The sequence below is a fragment of the Molothrus aeneus genome, chromosome 4, assembly GCF_037042795.1.
Source record: "Molothrus aeneus isolate 106 chromosome 4, BPBGC_Maene_1.0, whole genome shotgun sequence".
Lineage (NCBI taxonomy): Eukaryota > Metazoa > Chordata > Aves > Passeriformes > Icteridae > Molothrus > Molothrus aeneus.
The window spans coordinates 1,683,657-1,706,889 of NC_089649.1; the positions used below are offsets into that span (position 1 = coordinate 1,683,657).

The 23,233-nt window shown below is 44.3% G+C and overlaps 2 protein-coding genes across 2 annotated transcripts; both read left to right on the forward strand.

Moving 5' to 3' along the window:
• Positions 1-906: 906 nt before the first annotated feature.
• Positions 907-13,072, forward strand: SDAD1 (SDA1 domain containing 1). Its single transcript, XM_066548893.1, has 22 exons — positions 907-1,056; positions 1,147-1,251; positions 1,406-1,504; positions 1,614-1,724; positions 2,246-2,317; positions 2,407-2,507; positions 2,779-2,836; positions 3,710-3,784; positions 4,154-4,255; positions 4,486-4,555; positions 4,949-5,052; positions 5,699-5,756; positions 6,255-6,313; positions 6,648-6,724; positions 7,031-7,128; positions 7,527-7,603; positions 7,962-8,094; positions 8,991-9,088; positions 9,554-9,747; positions 10,227-10,311; positions 10,700-10,861; positions 12,385-13,072. Exons 1-22 carry the CDS (start codon positions 967-969, stop codon positions 12,433-12,435), a joined length of 2,079 nt encoding a protein of 692 aa, XP_066404990.1. The 5' UTR covers positions 907-966; the 3' UTR covers positions 12,436-13,072.
• A 1,173-nt stretch (positions 13,073-14,245) lies between these two features.
• NAAA (N-acylethanolamine acid amidase) lies at positions 14,246-23,233 on the forward strand. The gene is made up of 11 exons (XM_066549382.1): positions 14,246-14,452; positions 14,584-14,748; positions 16,240-16,366; positions 17,117-17,207; positions 18,985-19,061; positions 19,513-19,685; positions 19,995-20,057; positions 20,609-20,675; positions 21,169-21,197; positions 22,083-22,179; positions 22,925-23,233. Exons 1-10 carry the CDS (start codon positions 14,283-14,285, stop codon positions 22,156-22,158), a joined length of 1,038 nt encoding a protein of 345 aa, XP_066405479.1. The 5' UTR covers positions 14,246-14,282; the 3' UTR covers positions 22,159-22,179; positions 22,925-23,233.

The window sequence follows — 23,233 nt, forward strand, 5'->3', positions numbered from 1 at the left end:
AGTTATTTTGCTCTCCAAGTGATGCTAAACGTTTTTTTGTGGGCTGTGTAGGTATGTTGAAGGGGATGTGCTTTACTTGCTTTAAAAGGTACAGGAAAGCCCAAGCTCACCTGAGCTGGTCCATAGTAGCAGGCATGTGCTTAGGTGGCTGCAGCTGGCTCTGAGATTCTGGCCAACAAGGTGAAAAGCTTGCCAGTGAGAGAAGTGGTGGAGACTTAAATGGGCAGTTGTGTCAATGGATTTGTACTGTACCCAATTTATGCCTTAATGCTACTCTGGTAGATGTTGTCTGGCTGAACCTAAGAGCATTTCTTGAACCAAATTTATTTACTGCTATTTGCTAAGTAAACTGTATTGAGGAATGACAATTATTCTACAGTATAAATAAGTAGGTGTCTAAAGAAAGTATGAGCAATGCAAATGAAGAGGTCTGCTTTCTATTCTCTGGATCAAAAGCTAAACTTAAAAAAGACTAAACACGGATTAACCCTTTCTCCTCAATGAGAATTACCTTCTAATGCTGCTTCTTTAGTGACCATTTGAGATGTACTGAGAAGCGTTTTCCCTCTAAGTAGCTGAGAGGGGAGGAGAGCCAGCGCTGTGTTGGAGCGGTAAGGCCGGGATGCTGCGGCTAACTGCCCCGGGAGGCTGCAGAGGGGGCAGCTGCGGTCCGGGCCGGGCCCCGCTCCGTGGTTAACCCCTCAGGGCTGCCCAGGCTCCGGCCCGAGGGAAGCGGGGCCGCCCAGGAGCCGCTTCTTCCCGCTGCCCCAGGCTCCGGTCTGAGAGAAGCGGGGCCGCCCGGGAGCCGCTTCTCCCCGCTGACCGCTCTGCCGCCAGGGGGCGCTCTGCCGGAGTGCGCCTCCCGCACAGGTTTGTCCCTCGGCGGCGGCCGTCGAGGGCGGGCTAAGATGGTGGCGGCCAGCTGAGCCGTCGTGTGCTACGCTCCCGGTGCCGGTGCCCGCAGCCATGTCGGGCCGCCAGGGCAACAAACTGCCCAGCAACCTGCCCCAGCTGCAGAACCTCATCAAGCGCGACCCCACCTCCTACACCGAGGAGGTGCGGACCGGGGAGTGGCTGGGGCGGGCTGCGGGATGGGCACGGGGTACGAGTGGGTGTTGCTCAGCTGCCTCTTTTCTGTGTGTGCAGTTCCTGCAGCAGTACCACCACTACCAGTCCCATGTGGAGATCTTCACCTTCCAGCCGGACAAGCCCAGTAAGGAGCTGGCCGAGCTGCTGATGTTCCTGGCCCAGGTGAGCCCCGGGCCCCATCCCTGCAGTAGGGGCTGTGGCAGGCTGTGCTTGGTGAAATATAAACAATTAAATTTACAGCTTGCGTGCCCCTTGCCAGCCCTGTGAGGGAAGCGCAGGTGTGCTGTAGAGCCTTCTCTTGCCCTGTCCTTTGCAGGTTGCCCACTGCTACCCCGAGCACATGGCCAGCTTCCCGCAGCAGCTGAAGGAGCTGCTCTCCTACCACCACACGGTCCTGGACCCCGACCTGCGCATGGTGAGACCGCCTTGGGCTCACCCTGCTCTTGGTGTGAGCTGAGAGCTTGGGGTTTACTTGTCAATGAAGAGAAGCTGGAGAGGGATGTGAAATTTGGGTTCTCTTGCAGACCTTCTGTAAAGCTCTGATCCTGTTGAGAAACAAGAATCTAATAAATCCCACGAGTTTGCTGGAGCTATTCTTTCAACTGCTGCGATGCCACGATAAACTGCTACGGAAGGTAAGGTGTGCTGACAAAAACCTGCATCTCCAGTGGGTTTTGACCAGCTTGTGGGGTAATGGCAGGATAGGCAGTTCTTCTCTGCTTGGTTGGGAAAGTAAAGCTTAAAATAGCTCAGCTGTTGGAGCAGTCAGTGCTGGGGGCAGGGCTCCAGCTCTGTGTTGGACTAGTAACAGTTTTGCTGCTGTAAACACCTTGCTGTTGCAGGTTGTAGGCTCATCCTGTTTGGGATTGAGCAGTTTGGTTGTGTCTGCAGCTGAAAAACCTGGCTGTCAGAACAGGCTTGAATGAGGCAGGGGCAGGATTTGAAGCAGTATTTGATGCTGTTCATTGTCCTGCCTTGCTGTACTGTGAATTCAGTATGATTTTGGAATCCATGAGTCTCCACAGGATGCCTTCCTGTTCGTTTTTCCTGCTGTAAGCCAGTGATGTTCTCAGAGGTGATCATCTGGGTTATGTCAGTGCTTGGGCACAGGGTGTGTGTTCCTGTGTGTTATTCCCTGTCATCTCTCCACTTGCAGACCTTGTACACTCACATTGTGACAGACATCAAGAATGTTAACGCCAAACACAAGAACAATAAAGTGAACACGGTAGGTGCTTTAGCTTTCCTGTGTACTTTGAACTGAGCTGCTGCTGTTGTAGAAGACCTCTAAAGACATGTTTTCACCTTGTTCTGTAGGCACTGCAGAACTTCATGTACACCATGTTGAGAGACAGCAATCCTACTGCTGCCAAGATATCTCTGGATGTGATGATAGAGCTTTACAGAAGGAATATTTGGTGGGTCTGGCAGGCTTGTGTCCATTTGCCACTTACTGTGGGGCACACAGGCGTCCTTTGTGGCACATAGTACAACACAATGCAGGGGACAGTGACTTAAATAGATTTCCTACTTGTACCCCAGTGGGGTTGTAACTTGTACCAAAGAATTGAGCTGAGAAGAAATAATGTCTTGTGTGAAATGAGTTACTTAAATATTTGCTGAGAACTAATTTTCTGAGAAGATAAAATTGCCAGACTTGAAATGAGATATGGCTTGGTTTTTTTCTAGGAATGATGCCAAAACAGTCAATGTAATCACAACTGCCTGCTTTTCCAAAGTGACCAAGGTGAGGACAGAAATCACTCATACCCTGGATGTTACCTTGGCTACCTTCTTCATGTGAATGTAACTTAATATGCTGTTATAGCAAACAAACTTCATTGATTTGTCTGTTGCTTGTTTAATTCTCAAAATAACCCTCATGGGAGGAGGTGGAGCTTGGCAGCTTATCTTGTAACAAGTGTAGCCTGGTGCAGGGAGTATGGATGCTCTTTTCACTGCTCTTCAGAACAGACTATCAGGATATCACCTCCTTAATATCAGCACTGTGAGCCTATGGTTAACTGAGGAGAGCAGCAGGCCTGACTTGAATGTTGGGCCTTCTGCATTGGCTCTGAAGGCTTTAAAAACTTGTCCTATGGCTGGAGACAAGTTTCTAAAGTTTTTAAACCACTTTTGGACCTGTGAAGGTCCAAAAGTGGTTCCATTCAATAACAGTCAGCCAACCAAGACTAAAAACCTAACCATCAAAATTATCTGAATTAATGCAGGATGAGAGCTCTGAGCATCACCTTGGCTCTTGCCTGTGTCGGGCCTCCTGACAGTGTTGACATGGAGCAGCTGCATTGAAATGATTTTGCAGGATGATAAGACAATTGGCAGCTTTGAATTTTGCCTTGTGCCAACTTAGGTGCTCTTTGGTTCTGATTGCCTCTGAGCAATGATGGGCAGCTAAAGTTGTCTGGGTTTGTAAGACACTTGTGGCTCTCAGGCTGTAACTTGGTTTATTTTCTGATCCATAGTTTATATTCTGATCTTTATTTTCAGATCTATGCCTATTAAAAAAAACTGTTTAAGTCTTTGCATGGCTCAAGGTGTGGATGTCGGGTGGCTGTAAATTCTGTCAGCTTGTCCCACATGATCTCATTTTACTTTTCAGGTGTTAGTTGCTAGTTTGAAGTTTTTTCTTGGGAAAGATGAGGATGAGAAACAGGGCAGCGAGTCGGAGTCTGAGGTGGGTGTTGTGACCAAATATTTCCCTTCTCTGATTTTCAGACCTGTTATTGGGTCTGTCATCTTGGTGACTCTGGCTTTGTCAATCTATCTGCCTTGCTGCTACTCACTGTCCTGTCTAGCTGTCACCAGATGTTTCTGTGACTGACAAACAATTTCAGTGTCTGACATCGGGCCCCAGGATGTCTTTGCTCTTTGTTAAAAGAGAAACACTAAGCTCTTTTTTTTTTAGATGCTGGTACCTATGTGTTCTGAAGCTTAGTAAGGGGGATAGTTTTCAGAGTATGGGGTACTGAAAAATATTGGTGGTTTGTTTCTGTGCTTGCCACTTGGAGCCTGGGTCACCTGAGTGTTGTGTTCCTTCCCCAAGGATGATGGCCCTACGGCCAGGGATCTGATGATGCGCTATGCCACCAACAAGAAAACAACCAAGCGCAAGAAGAAACTGGAGAAAGCCATGAAGGTCCTCAAGGTGAGGAGAGGGCTGTCTGACTTCCCATCACCTTGGATTAATCCTTCTAGTACGGAAGTCCTGTTGTTGCCCTGCTTGTTTAGCTGCAGATGGCAGATAGTGCTTGTGGTTGAAAAACAGGGATAGTTTTTAAGATCTTCTTCAAGAGGCAGCAATCTTTTGACAGCAACCTTGAAACTTTAGGACTTTACTCACAAAAAGAGAAATTTATTTTACTCATTTCCATGCAGAAGCAGAAAAAGAAGAGCAAGCCAGAGGTGTTCAACTTCTCTGCCATTCACTTGATTCATGATCCCCAAGGTGAGTGTGCAGTGAATTCTCTTAGTGCAATTTGGTTAATCTAACAGCACTTGATTTGGTTGTCATCTGTTCCAGTGAACCTCTGGGGATCTTATGTTCTCAGATCAACCCAAAATGCATCTAAACATTCAGTTTTCAGTGCTGACCCAGTGCTTACGGTGTTGGGGAACATCTGGTTCTCTCTGCTGAACCTGTGCACAGCAGGCCTTTTAGGCATATGAGAAGGGAAATAACCTATTGGAATAAGTGCTTTGGTCACCTTGAATTTCTTCTGTGAAAGGGCACTGGGCCTTGAAAATAAGAACAAATCAAACTGCCTCTTGTGACTGTAATCCCATTTGAGTTCTGTGTTGTGCTCATTGTCTTCTGCAAAACCATTTTTGCCTCTTCCAGACTTTGCTGAGAAACTACTGAAGCAGCTGGAGAACTGCAAGGAGCGATTTGAGGTGAAGATGATGCTCATGGACCTAATATCCAGGCTTGTTGGAATACATGAGGTATGTACTTGGATAATTTTAGGGTGGTCTGTTGGTAGCCGGCCTGGTGTGGTTGTGGGAATGTTCTGGCCTTGTTCCTCTGGAAAATAAGCTTTAATTTTTCTCTATGTCCGAAAGTGTGTAGGAATGGTCAGGGAGTTACCAGGAGGCATAATGCAATGGTAGTGGTACAGACTTGGTGGGACTAAGTAAGCCTCTCATAGGAAAAGCTATTGGTCTGGAATAGAGGAGCTGAACCTAAAAAATAGAGGAGAACTTGGTGCTTCAAGACCTTCCTGGGAAGCTGCTCATGCTGACCACAGAGTTTTCAGGTGGTGCTGAACAAGAAGGAAACTGCACTTGGAGGATTTCATGTGGACTCTCCAGTAATAAAGTATTAGCGCTGAATTAAGTGAAGAGTAATCCAGTGCAAGTTGGGCATTTAAGGATTTAAGTGATAAGGGCTAGGTGCAGCTGTATTTACCTTGGTGCAGTTCATTTCCTTGTCCCACAAATATGAAACTCAACATAGGAGACAACATTTGGCTCTAAAATCTGAGGCATTTGGGGAGCACACTAGAATGAGATGGTTTTACCATGTATCAGCTTATGAAGGTGATCTCAAGTTCTAAGACAAGAAGATAATATGTTGCAATTTGCCTTGCAGCTGTTTCTTTTTAATTTCTACCCCTTTGTTCAGAGGTTCCTCCAGCCCCATCAGAGGGGTAAGTAGCTACTCCAGGTACTGCTGATCCCTCATGTCTCATGTACAGGCATTTGATAGAAGTGGCAGTGGAAGTGGACAGGTAGCAGTGGTTTGGTGGGAAGCAGGAGTAGACTGCCAGAAGTGCCAAGTGCTTTGATCTTCTGTGGAGGCTGTGTGCACTCAGGGCTCCTTACCTGAGGATTTGAGCAAAGGAATAAAAGCAATGTGAGTCCCTAATCCTGACCAGCTAAGCTAAGTATGGTTGCCTTATGCTGCTTCCTTTTACTGGGGTTTGACTACAGTTCTGGAGCATTTCCTTTTGCTTCAGCTGGCTGTTGTGGAGGCCACAGGAGTTCCTAATGCTTGGTGGGAGAGGAGAAACAGCTGTCCCAAAGAAGTCCAGGCTGAATGGTTTTGGGCCTGACTGAGCAGCTTGTTGAGTTTTAAAGGATGTGTTTATTGGCTGGAGCAAGCTGCAGCAATATGTTTTGGTATCTTCTTCCTCCTTTTCTTCCAGAAGTGACAAAGATTCTTCTGTTTGCTGCACAGGCTTCACATCAGCTGGTACCACCTGAGGTCAGTGTTCTCCCTGTGATGGATATTAAATGGGCAGCAGGGCAGCATGGAAATGCAACTGAGTGTGTGTGTGGGGAGGGGAAGGGGAATTGGTCAGATTGGTTGGAAAAGCTTATGGTAATTACAGCCATTTTTTCAAGTTCTAAGGCATTGTTTCATAAAGGGGGGGGGAAATAGTTTATTTTCTGCAAGAAAATTTTAGAAAATACTTGTGTTTAGAAGATACTTGTGGGCTGTACTGACATGTCCTGATGTCTTTCTATGAAAAAGGATGTGTCTATTAATAACATTGATGTGTGTTTTGATTAAATATGTGGAATTTTTTTATTTTCAGATTATCCAGTCAGTGTTGATGACCATTGCCAACAACTTTGTCACAGACAAGAATTCTGGGGAGGTCATGACTGTAGGGTGGGTACAGAATTGTATGAGTCATGTCAAACTCCAGATGTGATAACATACATGGTTTTTTTAATCACTTGCTGCTTATTCCTGTTACTTGTGCTATGCTTTCAAGAAGCTGCTTGAGTTACAAGTATGTTAGCTTCAATGTTCTGGTTTTTTTTTTTTGCTGGGAGTATTTGATGGTTTTCTCCTCTTACACTGTATGTTGTATAAATGCTGTATAAGGTTCTTCAAGTTTCAGGTAATTAATTCTGTAAGTGGCACTTTCTCCTAACTGGTGTTGAGAAAATAACTGATTTTCCCTATTTTTAGGATCAACGCAATAAAAGAAATCACTGCAAGGTGTCCCTTAGCCATGACTGAAGATCTGCTCCAAGACCTTGTTCAGTACAAGACGCATAAAAATAAAAGTAAATATTACATGGATACCACTTTAAACTTTCTTTTTTTCTGTGTTATGTGATCTTCAGTTACAACCTTCATGGAAGTGCTGTCCTAATTAGTTTATATGGGCTGAGACCACTTTGAGTGGTTGGGGTACATCTCTCTATTTGGAGTGTGTAGCCATGGCAGACAAAACAGTCAAGGGTAGAGGAACTAATTGACAAAAATAAAGCAAGAGAAGGGATTGTTAAGAAGAGTTAGCCCTGAGGAAATGCTGTGCTCTATACCAGAGAAATCAGAGGGAACCATAAGCTCAGAGAACATGTGAGTCAGTTGTAAAATCTCCACACTGCTGGAGATCTGTGTGGGCTTTTGTTTTGCTCAGAGTTCTGGTTTTTTCCTGACTGTCTCATTTCCTGGGCAGATGTGATGATGTCCGCAAGAACTCTGATACACCTGTTCCGCTCTCTGAATCCAGAGATGCTGCAGAAGAAGTTCAGGGTAAATGTTTCATGTGTTTTGCACTCACTAAAAACCCATGTGCTCAAAAATGATGAGAATTGGTCTCAGTATCCTCTTGAGAAGGTGGAGTCAAGTTTGTGTTGTTCCTCTGCCTGCTGCCTTTGGACATGGTGTGCTATCCACGTTTTGTTAGTTCACATTCATCTAACTCATGGTTAGGTCATGCTCCTGAAGTTGAGTTGTTTTCCAAGACACATTGACCTTGAGTTATTAAACTCTGCCACATGGAGTAAGGGAAGGTCTTTGGAGCCACACCCTCCTATTCTTCTAGGTATTTTCATGGATTGGTGGATATTACAATAGCAGCCTGCTCAATGTGTGTTTTGTTAATGTACAGGGTAAGCCTACCGAGGCCTCAGTGGAAGCCAGGATTCATGAATATGGAGAACTGGATGCCAAAGACTACATTCCAGGAGCAGAAGTACTAGAGGTGGAGGATCAAAAGGAAAAGGGAGGAACTCAAGAGGAAGGTTGGCCTTTTTTCTTTAAAAATTCTGGTTTGGGCATCACTGTCACTAAGATTTTATGTGGACATGGAACCTGGTGTTTGTGCATTTCATTTCCTGCTGTGCTTTGTCTTACACATGTCTGTCCTTGGGTAAGTGCAGTTTGTCAGTGGGGTTTGGTACTGTGTTGCTTTTTATGATACACACTGAGATGGGAAGCAGAGGAACAGACAGTACAGCTGTGAAATTTGTGTTCAGCTTCTCCTAAATAAAACCTTCTGAATATTGTAGAACACCAAAACAGTAGTTGGACATTATATTTGGCTTATTGAGTTCAGTTCCTGTGTAAATGCTTTACATACCCTGGAACCCATGCCTGAGTTGGAAAAGAGATGGAAGAGTCTTTAAAAGCAAGGCAGAGTTTGGTGAATGAAGTCTGAGTGCCCTGAAGATGCTGCAGGGGCTGGAGGAATGTAGGCTGTGTAGTGATCACTCTAACACTGGGCTTGGCTGCTGCAGCTGCTACCTTTGGCACTACAACCAGCACAGCAGTGAAGAGCCGTGCTTTGACTGTCTGAACTAAGCCAGCTATAAACCACAGTACTTCTCTTGTTGAGTTGGTTTAGATCACTGGGAGTGGGGAACACTATTGCTTATGAGGTAATCAGTCTGTTAACTCCTGTGGTGCTTCAGGCTGTCCCAAATGCACCTTGTTTTCAGGATCTTGCCCTGGAGATGACAACTGAGCCTTGCAGAGCATAGTATGATTTTTGTCCCAGGACAAAATGAAGTTAGGAGATAGGTGAAATAAGTGAAAGGCAATGAGAACAGGCTGATAATTGATGGCAGCATCAATTATTGCCAATTGGGGTAGTGAAGATGAATTTGTGTTAACAGCTCTGTACTTGTTCTGTGAGCAGATGGCTGGGAAAGTGCTAGCCTGAGTGACGAGGAGGACAATGACGATGGAGAATGGATTGATGTGCATCACTCCTCGGATGAGGAGCAGCAACAATTAGTGAGTTCCAAGTCTCTTCTATGCCAAGTACATACGAGTCTTGTTAATCACAGAGTAGATCCTCTTGCTCTTCACCCTCATGTAGCTGCTCTTAAATACCTACCCAGGCCTTCAGAGCAAGCTGTCGTGAAGCAGTGAGGCTTAAGTGCTGTTCAGCAGTGCTGTTGAAGTACACATGCTGTTAAGGGTGGGAGGGGAGAAGGAGGAATTATATCTCAGGGTTCAATGCCTTCGGAGCTGTGATAATCAGCTGAGAGCTTGTACTCCTAAAATCTGGTGTGCATGCACTCCATTCAGACACTAGATGTTGGATATGAGACAAGGAAAAATCCTGACATCTGGTTGTAGCATTTCCCAACAATATTGCCATTGCATGCTCTGTATTTGGGAGGCAAGGATCATGGATTGTGGCACAGGAGTGGGGTGCAAAGCTCTGATTGTTTTGTACCATTTTCTTTTCCAAAGGCAGAAAAAGTGAAAAGCATGCCAATAGAGGAACGAAAAGCCAAAGCTGCAGCAGTCAGTACAAGCAGGCTGCTAACTCAGGAAGACTTCAAGAAAATACGTCTTGCCCAGCTTTCCAGAGAACTTAATTCTGCACCTGGCAGAGCTGCAAAGCGGAAATATATTGAAATAGATGATGAAGAGGAGGAGGGCAGGTAGGATATGGGCTGTTGAGTGCTTTTTCTTACTTATCCTCTCCTGATGCAGCTGTTCATTGCAGTAGGGCACAGAGCTCTGCTGCTGATCAGTGTTCCCTGGTAACAGCCAGAGCCTAGAGTGGATCCTGGGCTTGGGGGTTGGCTTATACCTGGGAAAAACATCATGAGGAGCTTGTGAAAGGTCTGAGACTGTTTGTTTGACTTGTTGAGGCCTAGAGGTATGAGAGGGGGTGTTTTGTAGCAGTAGCTGCCTGATTATAGCTCCAGTGTTTCTTAAACCTGGTGAAAAAAAGTAGGACTTGAAAAATAAGTGGGTGACTTTTGTAATGGATATCCCAAGCATGAGGAGCATCCTGAAGGGAACAAGAAGTGTTTGTGTCTAAATTGATGGTGAGAGACAAAGGGTGAAGGGGGCATCTTGTTTTTTCTTGCCAGCTGAAGCTTTGTGTGGTGACATTTATTGGATTTGTGTGTAGGGGGGAGTTGCTTTCGCTCAGAGATATTGAACATCTGCATAAGAAGCCCAAGTCAGACAAGGAGACCAGATTGGCAACTGCAAAGGTGAGGTACTGGTGTGTCCTGTATCCTATCCTTCTGGGTTTGGGTTTGTCTTCCGCAGGAGGAAATGCTGACGCTGCATATCAAAGGTAGGTGCCAAGCTGCCATGTGGGTTTTGAGAGGTGATTTGTTTGGTTCTTCGCTGTTCCATCTTGGCTGTGACAAATATGGTGTCCTGCTGGTCACATGTGACCATGAAAATGCAAACAGATGCAATTTTCACTGTGACTTAAGAAATACAGCCAGTATGGGAGAAGCCATGTATGAACACAGTCATGCCGAACCCAGATTTGTTGTTATTGCCCTAGAACCTATTACCATCAGGCAGGTGATGTTGATAGCAGGTGAAGGAAAATGACCCCTTGTTACTCTATTGCACTGTCTATTCTAGGCTGGAAAAACAGACAGAAAAGAATTTGTGAAAAAGAAAACCAAAATTAACCCATTTGCCAGTTCTTCCAATAAAGAAAAGCAGAAGAACAAGAACTTCATGATGATGAGGTACAGCCATAGTGTCCGGACCAAGAACAAGCGTTCCTTTAGGGAGAAACAGGTAATGTTTCATGTTGGAGATGGATGGGGCAGTGTGAGCAGTGATGTGTGGTACAAGTGTGGTGCTGCCTACTTTCTGGCTTGAGGTGCTGCTGCTGTAACTCAGAGAAAGCCTGTGGCTTGGCTTGCCCCACTCCTGTCCCAGAGGAAGAGCTGCTTTGCAGATTGTTGTTCACTCTCCATAGTCTGACCTATCACAGACTCATGTGTCCTGGCATAGAGGTCATCTAATAGCTTGTCATAAATGTTCCTGAGGAATAGATGCAAAAGCTGTTCAGTTAAGCAGTAGTTTGACACTAATGCAGTTCTCAGTGGTGAAGTCCCTGCCAGTCTAGGGTTTTACAAGGTGTTACTTATTCGATTCATCCAAATGCGTTCAAGAAACCAAATGCGTTCTACAATAATCCAATGATCCAGTTGTTTTTTCTTCCCAGATGGTGTTTTGTGCAAGTGTTTACATGCAGCTTGAACTTAGAGTTGTTTCCAGGATCATACACTTTATCCAAATGATATTTGTCTGCAATTTCTTGCCTTAGGAAGGGCAAGGCAGGAACTATTAGTAGACTCGGTAGAGAATATCTGAAGCTTTTCTGTTGATCAGGAGCATGTAGTCTAGTACTAGTACATGTCCTCTGTACATGCTTATTTGGCATCATTCTGCCTCACCTCAGTTAAAGCTGACAACATTGAAACCAGCTCTCAAAACACACACAATAGGCTGCAAATTAACAATCCTGGCACTTTAAAAACCTGCTGTTTACAGTTATACTTGGCTCAGTTATTCTAAAAAAAGATCTTGAAGCATTTTGTCCTTACTGATGTTTTAAATTCAAATTTAATGCATAAACAGCATTTATTCATACTTTTTTTCCCCATGAAAGTTAGGCTGCAGCACCAGTCTGTTAAGCCTGAGTGTTTTGAGTGGGTGGGAGGATCTTAGTTGTATGGCACTGCATTCTGCTTTGCTTTTTGGTGGTAAGATAAAATGGCCTGCTTGCTATAGTCCAGAGCAAGCTCCTCTACCAGGAGCTACTACTGCATCGCAGTACTACTGTGTTTTAAGTACTACATCACAGTACTACACGTTTTAAGCTATTACTTAAAACAAGTTTTATGTACAGTAAAATCTCTTTAGGGTGATAATGGCACTTGTAAAAATTTCTCCTTCCCCCTTGAAAATTAATTTTCTAATACTTCACGAAACACCAATTTTACTTGCTTCTCAGCTGAACTGTAACTTTCTAGATATCTTCTGTTTGAAGTGAGTCAAAGTAGTTTGTTCTAATCTTCGTTGTGTAGGATTTGGTCATGCCTAGCTCTTTAATTGTACTGTGGAGTTTGGGTACATAACCCCAGTGTTTCTGCCTCTCTCATTGTTAGCATTTGCATTGCTCCCTGTCTGAGCTGATGAGCTCCTAGTGTTTTTATCAGAGGTTAAAGAAATTGAAAAGAGTTCTGATGTGGTAGTGTTGCTTTCTCAGTTATGCTCCTTACCTGAATATTCCCCTCTTGTTTTGTGGTTAGCTGGCTCTTAGAGATGCACTTCTGAAAAAGAGAAAACAGCTGCTAAAATAAATGCTGGAGAGAGCTTCACCACCCTTGGAGAAGTTGCCCGGAGATGCTGATTTGCACCTACCATCACCCTGGGGGAAAGGACTGTGGTGCCTTACGGATTTAGCTCTGATCTGTTTGGAAATGTAAATGGAACTCCTGCAAGCTGGTGGTTACTGCATCAATAGGACACAGGCCTTAAGCCTTGGAGGATTTTAATTTCATTTCAAAGTGTTCTTAGGGAAGAAGGCAATCATATTTTTATTTCATGTAATTTACTTACCGTGGGTTTTATATGTGTAAGTATTAAAGTAGACAATGGTAAAAGGTAAAAATTCTACCTGAGGCAATTATTGACTAAGACACAGAAAGAAGAAATATTCTGGTCAGTCTATAAAGCATGTGGGTATAGTGTCTGTGCCTGTCTTAGGGGAGTGCCCGTACAGATGGAGTGAGCTGTTGTCTGAGTAGCTGGCTTTGACCAATTGAATAATACCAAATTCAACTGTAATGCAGGTAAAATTAATTAAAGCGTTGTGGGGAAGAACAGTTCATTATGGCTTACTAAGAAAAGAAAAATACAAGTAGTGTATTGGGAGATAAGGGGTTTTTGTTGCTTTTTAAATACAAATAAAAAATCACATACCAGAGAAAAAAGGAATGTTTTCCTATTGTGGTGTGCCTTCTGGTGGGACTTGCCAGTGACTCTTGGCAAGTACATACAAAAATCACATCGTTGTCTGGATTCTTTGTCTAAGGTTGAACTTGTGCTTTAGCCTTGACCTCTATTGACACCATTAATGGGTTCTTTGTACCTTCCCCAGCCACCTGTTCTAATGGAGTTGATCAAGTATTTATAACTTGAGGGAGTTATTTATACCATCCTTTTTCCAAGTCTGTTAGAGATGGATATCTTTGTAGTGCAGAAACAGGTGCCACAGGCACAGTACAATGGCAATGCATTTGGTGGGGTGCTTTTTTCCTGTCTTTTTAGGAAGCCAGATTCATGTTCTTATCCCATGTAGGAATTGACTTGACTTAACTTAGGTATTGGTTTAATATGTATTTGTAATAACTTTAATTCTTTTGTATGGATTTTGTTTGTTTTGTCACACTGCTTCCTAGAGCAAAGAACCTTAGAGAGGCTTAAGGGAGAGAAGGACAGAGTAGGGTGGGGCTTTTTGGGTTTTCTTTTTTTACAGATCTGTTTTATTCCAATTGTACGTTCCTGCTGAGGGAAGGGCAGGGATTGGTACTCAGCAGGGAGTGCAGTGAGCTCTCAGGTGGAGGAGCCACCTATAGCTGGGAACCAGAGTGCTGTTGGGACGGAGTGTGGAGCAGGGGCTGGAGCCCAAAGGTAGGGGGAGGAGAAGGCAAGTACAATCTGCACACCACAGTTGTACTGCTAGGGGTATTTTTTCTGCTGAGCAGTTTTTCTTGTGTATGTGTCCAGAAACTAATACCCTCTGACACTGAAAGAGAGTGGTCATTTTTTGCCCCCGCAGTAGAGGACCACAGTCTAGTCTCCTCTCTTCCTGTTTCTCTCTTGTTTACAGCTTTGCTGTGTCAGCCGGCATGCTGACAGCTCTGCCAAGCGTGGGTTTGTCCCCTCTGCCCTCGGTGTGGAAACGACGGTGTTGGACCGGCTTTGATCAATGTTGCCTAGCAGCAGCAGCAGGGCCGGGTCAATGCACAGGTTACCCTGTACCATGCACCTGCTGCTCGGTCCCGTGTCTCACGGGACGAAGCGGGCTCGCAGGCTGCGGGCGGGTGGGCCGTGACGCTTCGGGGCGGGCAGGGCCGGGGCGGGCCCTGCGGCGCGGGGAAGGGTGGGCTGGCCCCGGGGCGCCGCTGCCGCTCGATCCTGCGCCATGGGCTGCGGGCCGTGGGCGCTGCTGGCGCTGCTGTGCGGGGCGGCGGGGGCGGCGGCCCCCCTGCGCTGCAACGTGAGCCTGGACAGCCCGGCCGAGCAGCGCTGGCTGCCCGTGCTGCGGCACTTCCAGCCCGCCTTCCTGCGCGCCGCCTTCCAGCGGATCATCGAGTGCGTGTGGCCGGGCGGGCGGGGAAGGGGGACGAGCGGGGCAGCGCCGGGAGGGCTGGTGGAGCAGCGCAGGGGTGCCAGCTGTGAGCCGCTGGCCCGCTCTCGGCTGACCCCTCGGCTGTGCCTTGCAGCGAGAGCATACCCAAATGGGTTCACCAGGTCATCCAGCCCATAGCAGCCGAACTGGAGCTTTTCATGCCCCAGCCCTTCGCGGGAGAGATTGCGGGGATGTGCAAAGCACTGGGAATCAATCTCGGAGATGGAATCCTGCTGAACTTCGCCTACGAATCCACTGCGTAAGTGTTGAGTACTTACATGGTCTCGTACAGGTGAGTGGAGAGCTTCAGTTCAGCGTGGGGGAAGGCACGAGGTGGGTTACTTGCACTCTTGGTTCTGAGACCACTTCATCTGTTCAGCCGGAAGGTTTCCTTCTCTTTTGTCAGATGGAATGCTCAATGGAACGAGAAACGGTCATGTTTTCTATTGGGGAGTACAACTAATATCTGTCGTAGTTTTGTGTCTGTACATAAACATATGTACATATATATAAACGTATTAAAATACAAAAATCATTTTTGCTGGTAAGGTATATCCATCCAAAAGTAGAGATCACTTATGTTTGAAGGAGATGTAATGTTCTCTGTCACTTATAAATGGCCAAAAAGGAGGCTAGAGTAATTAGGTGCTCTCTCATTAATCTGAGATAAAGTTACTACTAAACTACTTTCTGGATGAAATTTCACCATGGCTGCATAATCTCACTTCCCGATTTGAACAGTGGAAAATTACTTTAGTATATTTATGGCAGCAAGCAAAATCTCAGTGAAAAAATACTGACTTTTTGTCTCTTTTTGCCCTAGAAGCAGGGTGCAGAAGAATAATCAACACTTGGTGTTGCCTCTGGGGAGCCTAAAATATTTCTCCATATACATTTTAGCCAATATCAAGGCATATGGCTCCTTATTTGCATTTGGATAATTTTTTTCTTAATGTGTAGTACTCAGTTGATAATTTTTTTTTAGTAAGGACTAATATTGAATATGATATATTTAACTGCTGGCTCTTTTAGTGTTTCGCAGAGGATACTTGCCATAATTTGCCCTGGGGAGCCCCTGAAATTCAGTTTCTTGGCTTGGATATTAGAAAACACCCATCAACTGGGAATAGCCTACTTATGTGAAAAATTGTTTACCTTTATTTTTGAGAGGCAGAGGTATGCATCACTGAAATGACCAACTCAAAACTACAGAGAATAGAAGTTAATTCCCTGCTAATGCAATATACTTGACCAAAAAAACCTGTTTTAATGAAACTGAACTTGCTACACAAGGAATTAGAGCATTCTTCTTGTTCTAGAGAGTAGTCTGTTATTGAAATGGCTGATACATGAATCAATTTTCTTCAGTTTTATTGCTGGGACTTAATTTGAATGTATCTACTCATGATTAAAATTATAGACAGTTCAAATGGAAGTGAAATCATCAGAATTAACTGCAGGTAGTGTGACACTTTATGGATGCTTTCAGATGTTAGCTTTTCATTATGGCTTACCGAAGTGAAATGAAATAATGGTTTTTCTCAAGTGGGAGTGCTGCGTTCTGCATGCCCTTTAATTTCTGACCTGCTGTGGAGTGGTATTGGACTCTTCTTTGTATGGTAACATGAATAAAACACTTAGCAGAGCATCAGCTCAGTTACTTCTGAGAGGTTGAGCTCCTGCAGCTAGGATATTGCAAGCAGTACCAGAGCTGTGCCTTCAGTCATTCCTTGCCCTGTTCTGTTTGCAGGTTCTGTACCAGCATTGTGGCTCAGGATGACAAAGGCAACATTTACCATGGTCGAAACCTGGATTACGCTTTTGTCGATATATTGAGCAAGATCACACTGGATGTGCAGTTTATCAAGGGTGAGCAGGTATGGTCTCGGTTGGCATGGCTGGATGGTGTTCTGTGAAGAATGGGACAGCCCCATAGCTGCTTAGATGGGGGTTTAATGTAGGAATGGGGTTCTCATCCCAATTCTACTGAATTGTTAGAGCAGCACAGTTATGCTCCAGCAGTGTGGGATGAATGCTGATTGTCTTTCCTTTCTGGGAATCCAGTTTATGGTGATGGATTGGACAAAGTAGAACAGCTTAATCTGGTATTCAAGATATTATTTCCAAGAGATGACGAAAGAAGGAAATGTCAAGATGCTAAAAAAGAAAAGAGGTATTAGGGAATATGGCAAAGAGATCAGTTTTGGTAGGAACCAATTCTAAGGTGCTTTTTTTCTTTAGACCTTGTGAATTTCTGTGACTAATAAGTGTCAAACTCTTTAGACAAAGATTTCCAAAAAAGAACTAGCTGCTAGTGCAGTTTTGTGAGTCTGATTTTTTTTTTCTTTTAATGCTCATTGGTCCATTTTTTAAACAGAAAAGTTATTGTTTGTTGCTTGGCCATTTAACCTGAGCAAAAGTCTTGTAGCTCTCAGTGATCACAACTGGAATGCTGTGAGTTTGAGGCCTCAGAGTCACTTTACAATTTACTTGGCATGTTTTCTTGTAACTGAAGGCACAGTGTGCTATAGTAACGTAGGTATGAAAGCTATAGAAAGAAGTACAAGCTGCAGGTTCCATCGGTGTGCTGTTCTGGAATGCTCAACTGCTCTCCTTCCTGGTTTCAGGTTGCGTACCAAGGTACCACATTTCTTGGTTACGTCGGTTTATGGACTGGGCAAAGCCCACACAAGTTCACCATCTCTGGAGATGAACGAGGTAAAGGGAGTGTCTTCCAAAGTAGATGTTGTGTGTTTTGTTGATTGTCACCTGCCTTGGCCTTTTTCTTCCAAAGGGAGCAATGCAGTTAAGGTTGCCAAAAAGGACCTGAAGTGGAATTCCACCTGAAGTGGAATTTCACTCCCTTGCCTTGCCCTCAGGGAGTGAAAGCACACATGCCTGGTTTTGGATACTGTGTAGGAGAAGGTATTTGTCAGCAGTGTCACCTGAGCTGAAAGTGTCAAAGGATGGGGAAGGCCTTGGCAATGCTGTAAAAGATGTGGTCTGGTCAAGAGCCACCATTAGAGGTGGCAGAAGTGGGGGCTGAGATAGCAAGACGCAGTTTGGACAGTGAAGAAACTGCTCCTTTGCTGGTTCTGCTGTATTCCATGGTTGCCTGGCCTCATAAGGCAGTTGGAAAGAGGGGGAAGATCTAGGGGAAAGGCAGCAGACCTTGAGGGAATGCCAGGAGACACCAGAAAGGCAGTTAAGCAAGGTCAGTAGTAGAGCAGAGTTGAGAGATGCCACTACTGAGAACTAAAGATTGTAGCAGTGGGGAAGGCAGAGGGAAGGTCACTTCCTTGTTCATAAGGGCTTCAGTTTCACAAGTAATGACAGTTACGTCCAACTCAAAGCTTGGGAAATTGTCTCCATTTCTCTCCCCCTTACTCCTTTTAAGAAGCTGATACTGTGCTCTTCTTTATTAGGTGACTGTTAGAACTGGAAATGATGTATTCTCAGAACCAACATCTAAAGCGTTTATGTTTCCCTTGTGATGGTGATAAGCATTTTTTATTTAAGTCTTGAACAATCTGTTCTTCAACTCCTTAGCTATGCAAACAATATTCATTCTGTTTTCCACCGGTGCATTATCTCTGAGTAGGGATTGTGCTATGGAGCACTTGCACCTCTTGCTTCCTGTTTGCGTTGCTCATGCTGCCTTGTTGGATTCACTAAATTCTTTCCATAGTTTACATGCACACTGCTTCTGATTTCAGAGTAGTTAGTTAATGCTTTCAAAACTGGGGTGTCCTGGGCTGATAGTTACTGGGGCAAACTGCTTTTAGTTCAGCTTAAAGGCAAGTGTTACATGTTCATTGAGTCTCTTGAAAGACCTGATTGAGGAAAGCTTGTGTACCAAAGTCCTGTGTCTCTCCACATCCTATGTTCACTCCACACATGCTGCAGTTCTGTCCATGGGCTGCTGCTGACTGCTTGCTGGCTTATCTGAAGTGAAAGATGTTTTCAGTTAATTCCAACTGAACTACGAATTGAGGGAAGTGAGCATGTGGCTCTTGGGGAAGCAGGATGACTAAATCAGGATCAGGGTCTATCAAGTGACAAGCAGACTGATTTTTTTTTTTTTTTTTTTTTTTTTTTTTTTTTTTTTTTTTTTTTGTGCTTTGCGAAGTGTTTAAATAATGACAAACTTGGCCTTCTGGTTTTTGCACTTTGCTTATTATTCCCAGTAACACAAGCACTATCACTACCTCTTTTTTTAGCTGTTATTATTTCTGTGAAATTCTTCCTGTTCTAATATGTCAGGAAGGTGAGTAATGAGATGATTATTATCATTCCTGTCATGACAGGTCTGAGATGGTGTCTGCGAACCTGCTGTGGCTGTCAGTTGGAATTATGTTGTCTATATATATTTCACCTGAAGGTTGTGCTCATTGTTGGCACTTCTCCCTTAAAATGTTGGTACTTAGTGCTGATAGGCACCTACCCTGTCTCACTGTATATAAATTACATGTATAGTAATTTCTTTTCTCCCCAGATGGTGGTAGATGGTGGGAAAATGCTATAGCTGCTTTCCTCAATAGGAATTACCCGGTCAGCTGGCTTGTGAGAGATGTAAGTGCAGTGAGTTGATCTTACATTTCACAGCTGTGCCACATTTGCCCCTAAACATCTAGTAAATGAAAATCAGTGGCACAGAAGACTTAACAGCTTGATAAGCAAATGAATTTCTCAGGAGAAACTAAGTGTGTACCTGTATTTAGTAGTGAGGCAATTCCAGCCCTTTTGGAGGGCAGCCTCCAGTGCCAAAGGTCCTGGAGAAGCTGTGCCAAGGCTTCCTTCCTAGGGAGTGTTTCAACTAGCTGTAACTTGTGTCGTAACCAGTTAAGACAGCTGTACTCCTAGATGGTGAATACCTGTGCTGGGGGTTATCTTACACTATTTATGTTGTTATATTAATATTTTCAAGTAGCACTTCAGAGTCAATTAGCTGGACCTTCATCTTTTGAAGATGTCCCAGTGATTGTTTTTGTGCTTAACCTCACTCATCTCCTTTTTGTGTTAGACCCTGAGTGAAGCAGAGGACTTCCAGGCTGCTGTTCTCAGACTGGCTGACATTCCCATCATTGCTGAGGTTTACTATATTGTGGGAGGTGTCTCACCCAAAGAAGGCATGGTCATAACGAGGAATAGAAGAGGGCCAGCAGATCTCTGGCCTCTCGATCCCTTAGGTGGAGCGTAAGTAGGAAAAAACTGCTTGGTTTTTGCTTCTCATGTTCCCTTCTGAGTGACTGGCTTAGTGGCATAACTTCCTGGAGAGAGCCGGGGCACCTCTTGGTCATGGTTACAGCAGGGGATTCGCTCCTGTGTTCCACAGTTCATGGTCAAGGCTGTTACAGCTACCAGCATGGGGCCCTTGGGCTTGCAGAAGTGGAGAGAGTTGCCTTTTGAGGGAGTTTTCTCCTTTTGGCAATATAAAGATACAGATTGTTGGACTTTAGCATTACCTACTGAGTCACCTTTTGTTTGCTTATGTGCTTGTTGCAGGTGGTTCCGTGTGGAGACAAACTACGATCACTGGACTACCCCTCCTCCTTTTGATGATCGCAGGTAAATTGATTGGAAGCTCTGTGGGGAGAGAACATGTGTTTTCAAAGTGGCTTGAAGTATAGGCAGCTGTTTGCTCCTGGAGCAGGCAGCTCATTCAGCTCCTGTAAAGCCACTCTGAAGGGAGTACATATGGTGTAGAGCAATACTCACAGATGAAAGGGTGTGAGACAGTGATTAGCATAATGAGAAACTGTAAAGATAATTATTAGGCCAAAAACTTGCTCAGAAAGCAAAATTTAGTAGGAGGTAAAGGACTTAGATCGACAGTGCTGAAGTACTGGATGGCACTAGGAAGGTGCTTATATGGGATTTTTAGGCTGTGTAGTGTGCAAAAAGGCATTGGCAGGTTGCTTCTTGATAGGTACTCAATGGAATAGTAACAGGAACTTCAACACTGTGAGATGAGATCCAGTCACACAACTTGGGGTTATTTTAGACCAAAGCAGGCATTTCAGTGTTAAGGCCTTTAGTAAGAAGGTGTTTGTGTTGGTGCTTTGTAGCCTTTGGAACAGACAAGTGTGTTTAATTGATAATGTGTTGCTTTCCCACAGAACTGCTGCCATCAAAGCTCTCAATGCTACTGGACAGCACAACATCAACTTTGATACACTCTTTAAGGTACTTCTCAAATTCTGCTTTGTGAGTTGCTCTTCAAGTTCTTTGACAAAGCAGAAGTGTTCTTTCATCAGGGATGTAAAAGCTCTGCTTTATTGTGGGGAACAAAGTTTACTGCACAGCTCTCTCTAGGGGGGTTGAAGACTAAGAGTTGTTCCAAATGCTTCTGGACTCCTATTTAGGCATTTCGTAACAGTTGACCAATTCACGTGGAAAGTGTGGGAGATGAATTGAATCCCATCATCTTTGTGCAGTTTCTTATTTCAAGCACAGGCACTTAGTGTTAGACATGGTGACCTTTGGGAATTGCAGTGTTCTTTCAGAGGGCTTTTTTTGAAAGTACTTCAGTAAAATGGTCTGATGTTTAAAAAAGGTGGGAAGTCCTTGACTTTATATTATTCCTTTCATAACTTCATCCTACTGCTGCTGTTTCTAAATAGCCATTTACTTCCCTCTTTATCTCCCCAAATGACAACTCTTCCAACTTTCTGTACAGGTGTTGTCAGTGAAGCCAGTCTTAAACAAGTAAGTATTGGATTGAGAGATGTTGATTGGTGCCTCCTGCTGTGCCTCAGGCCACTTGAAAGCACACCACAAACTTCTTAAGGATCTTTCTTATGTGTTTGAGTCCTGTGGTTTCCCAGCTTAGATTTTGGCTTGTGCTCATGACCCTCTACTTCCACAACACAGTTGCTTTTGGGTCTTACCACTTCAGTTAGGGAACTGCACTTATTTGGGCTTAGTCTGGTAATGGGAAATTGCTTTGGAGTAGTGAAACAAATGACTCCTTTGGAGGAGCAGCTGGATGTCACATGGACTTCTTTGCCCATTTTTGGAAATTTGGGCTTCGTGTTAGCACTGACAGTAGCTTTTTCTGCATGTTCTGATGAAGCTCTGATTAATTTGTAATAAAGGAAGTGGGATAAAGCTTTTAGATGCTGTTTACTGCATTTTCAAGAGATACATTTCAGTACACCATTCTTCTCTGCTGTTCCAGAAATTGCACTTTTGCAAGTTATCATGTTATCAAGTTTTACTTTTACATGGAGCTCAATCATATTATCTGCATCAGTTGTTGTCATTGGAGCTTGGCAATGGCTTCCTCTACCTCTGCTCTGCCTTGTCAATGTGAGGTAATGGGGAAAGGAAAAGGTTCATCTCGGCTATTGTGACATAGATACAGTGTCTATTGTTTAATACAGTTCCTCTCTTGTGCTGTGTGGGGGAAAGAACACTAAAGATTGATGCCAACAGTCTTTAATTTAATCAGTCTCTTTTCCTAAATCCTTCTGTACCTAGGCCGAATATTTGTTTCCATAAATACCTGTCCTGCTGCCTTGCTAGCTAGATGGATTCCCCCTCCTGCCTTTGGGATGTCACTCACTCTCTCTGTTGCTCTTTCCCTGCCAGTAACACAGTGTACACTACAGTCATGAGTGCTGCACTTCCAGATCGGTACCAGACATGGATGAGAGCTGGGGAGTGAAGAGATGGAAGTGGCAGAGGTGTAAGTGGCATCTGTACTTGCACAACCATTGCAGCTGCAGAGTCACTGAGGGACAAAGCATTGCACTGGCATGCTGACCCAGTCTGAATTCCTGATGCTGCTTGTTTACAGCCCTTGGATAAATACCTTCCCTTGTTGTTTTAGAGGGAGTTAAATATTGACTCTCCTAGTGAAACTCTTGGAGAATATATTAGGGTTTTGATCAGAGAGGAAGGGATGGAAGCTGCAACCTAAAGGTAGAGGTTGCCTCTGGGAATGTTTAGCCTATTTTTACCAGCCCCACTATGAAACTTGCTTGTCATCAGGTGGATGGTGACAGGAAGCCCTGCCAGAGGGAACTGAATCCCAGCAGGAGGGGATGGTGCACTTAGCACTAAGAACAATTGAACTTGGTTGGTAATGGCTGCTCACCAGTGACTACATGTGAGCAGCATCCTTTGGGGGCTTTGTCCTGTGAATGTACAGAATAAGCTCAAGTTCTTGAGCTCACAAGGTGCCTCATGGGGACAGCTTCAGAGAGATACTATGAGAATTTCTATGCCAAGAAACTGGTTGCATGGCCTCGGCAAGAGCACAAGAAGCTGTATTCCAGTTTAAAGAGGTTTTAAAAAATACTATTGTTATTATATTTGCAGCAGTTCTGTCAGATCTGATTTTAGCAAGAATAATTTTTTCTAGCGATTGTGTAGAACTTGTTTTTCACTTAACTCTGGACAAACCTGTGCTCTCTTGCCTGTTTTTCTAGTTCAACATACTGAGTGAGAAGCTGAAGCTGTGCAAGACTAACATATGCTTTTAAAATCACTCCTGGGAGCAGTACAGTGGCTTTGGTTCATTAATGATGTGCACCATTCAGGAAACAGTGATTTGTTAACTCTTCAAAGTGCTGCAGGTGATCCTGTTGATGACCTGTAATGGAAGTTTGAAATTTCCTGTAATTTAATTGATGCTCTAGTAGATGTTGATGGGTAAAAATGGCTTGTACTATTTTTGGTATGAGTTGTACAACTGCGATGTACTTCTGTGCTGACTAATAAACACATTTTGTAAATTA

Excerpts from the sequence above, each read along its gene's own strand:
- NAAA (XM_066549382.1), top strand. The coding sequence starts at position 14,283 with ATGGGCTGCGGGCCGTGGGCGCTGCTGGCGCTGCTGTGCGGGGCGGCG. Across the intron at positions 14,749-16,239 it reads TTCGCCTACGAATCCACTGC|GTTCTGTACCAGCATTGTGG; the intron begins GTAAGTGTTGAG and ends TTCTGTTTGCAG. Across the intron at positions 20,058-20,608 it reads CCTCCTTTTGATGATCGCAG|AACTGCTGCCATCAAAGCTC; the intron begins GTAAATTGATTG and ends GCTTTCCCACAG.
- SDAD1 (XM_066548893.1), top strand. The coding sequence starts at position 967 with ATGTCGGGCCGCCAGGGCAACAAACTGCCCAGCAACCTGCCCCAGCTG. Across the intron at positions 2,508-2,778 it reads CTTTACAGAAGGAATATTTG|GAATGATGCCAAAACAGTCA; the intron begins GTGGGTCTGGCA and ends GTTTTTTTCTAG. Across the intron at positions 7,129-7,526 it reads CAAGACGCATAAAAATAAAA|ATGTGATGATGTCCGCAAGA; the intron begins GTAAATATTACA and ends TTTCCTGGGCAG.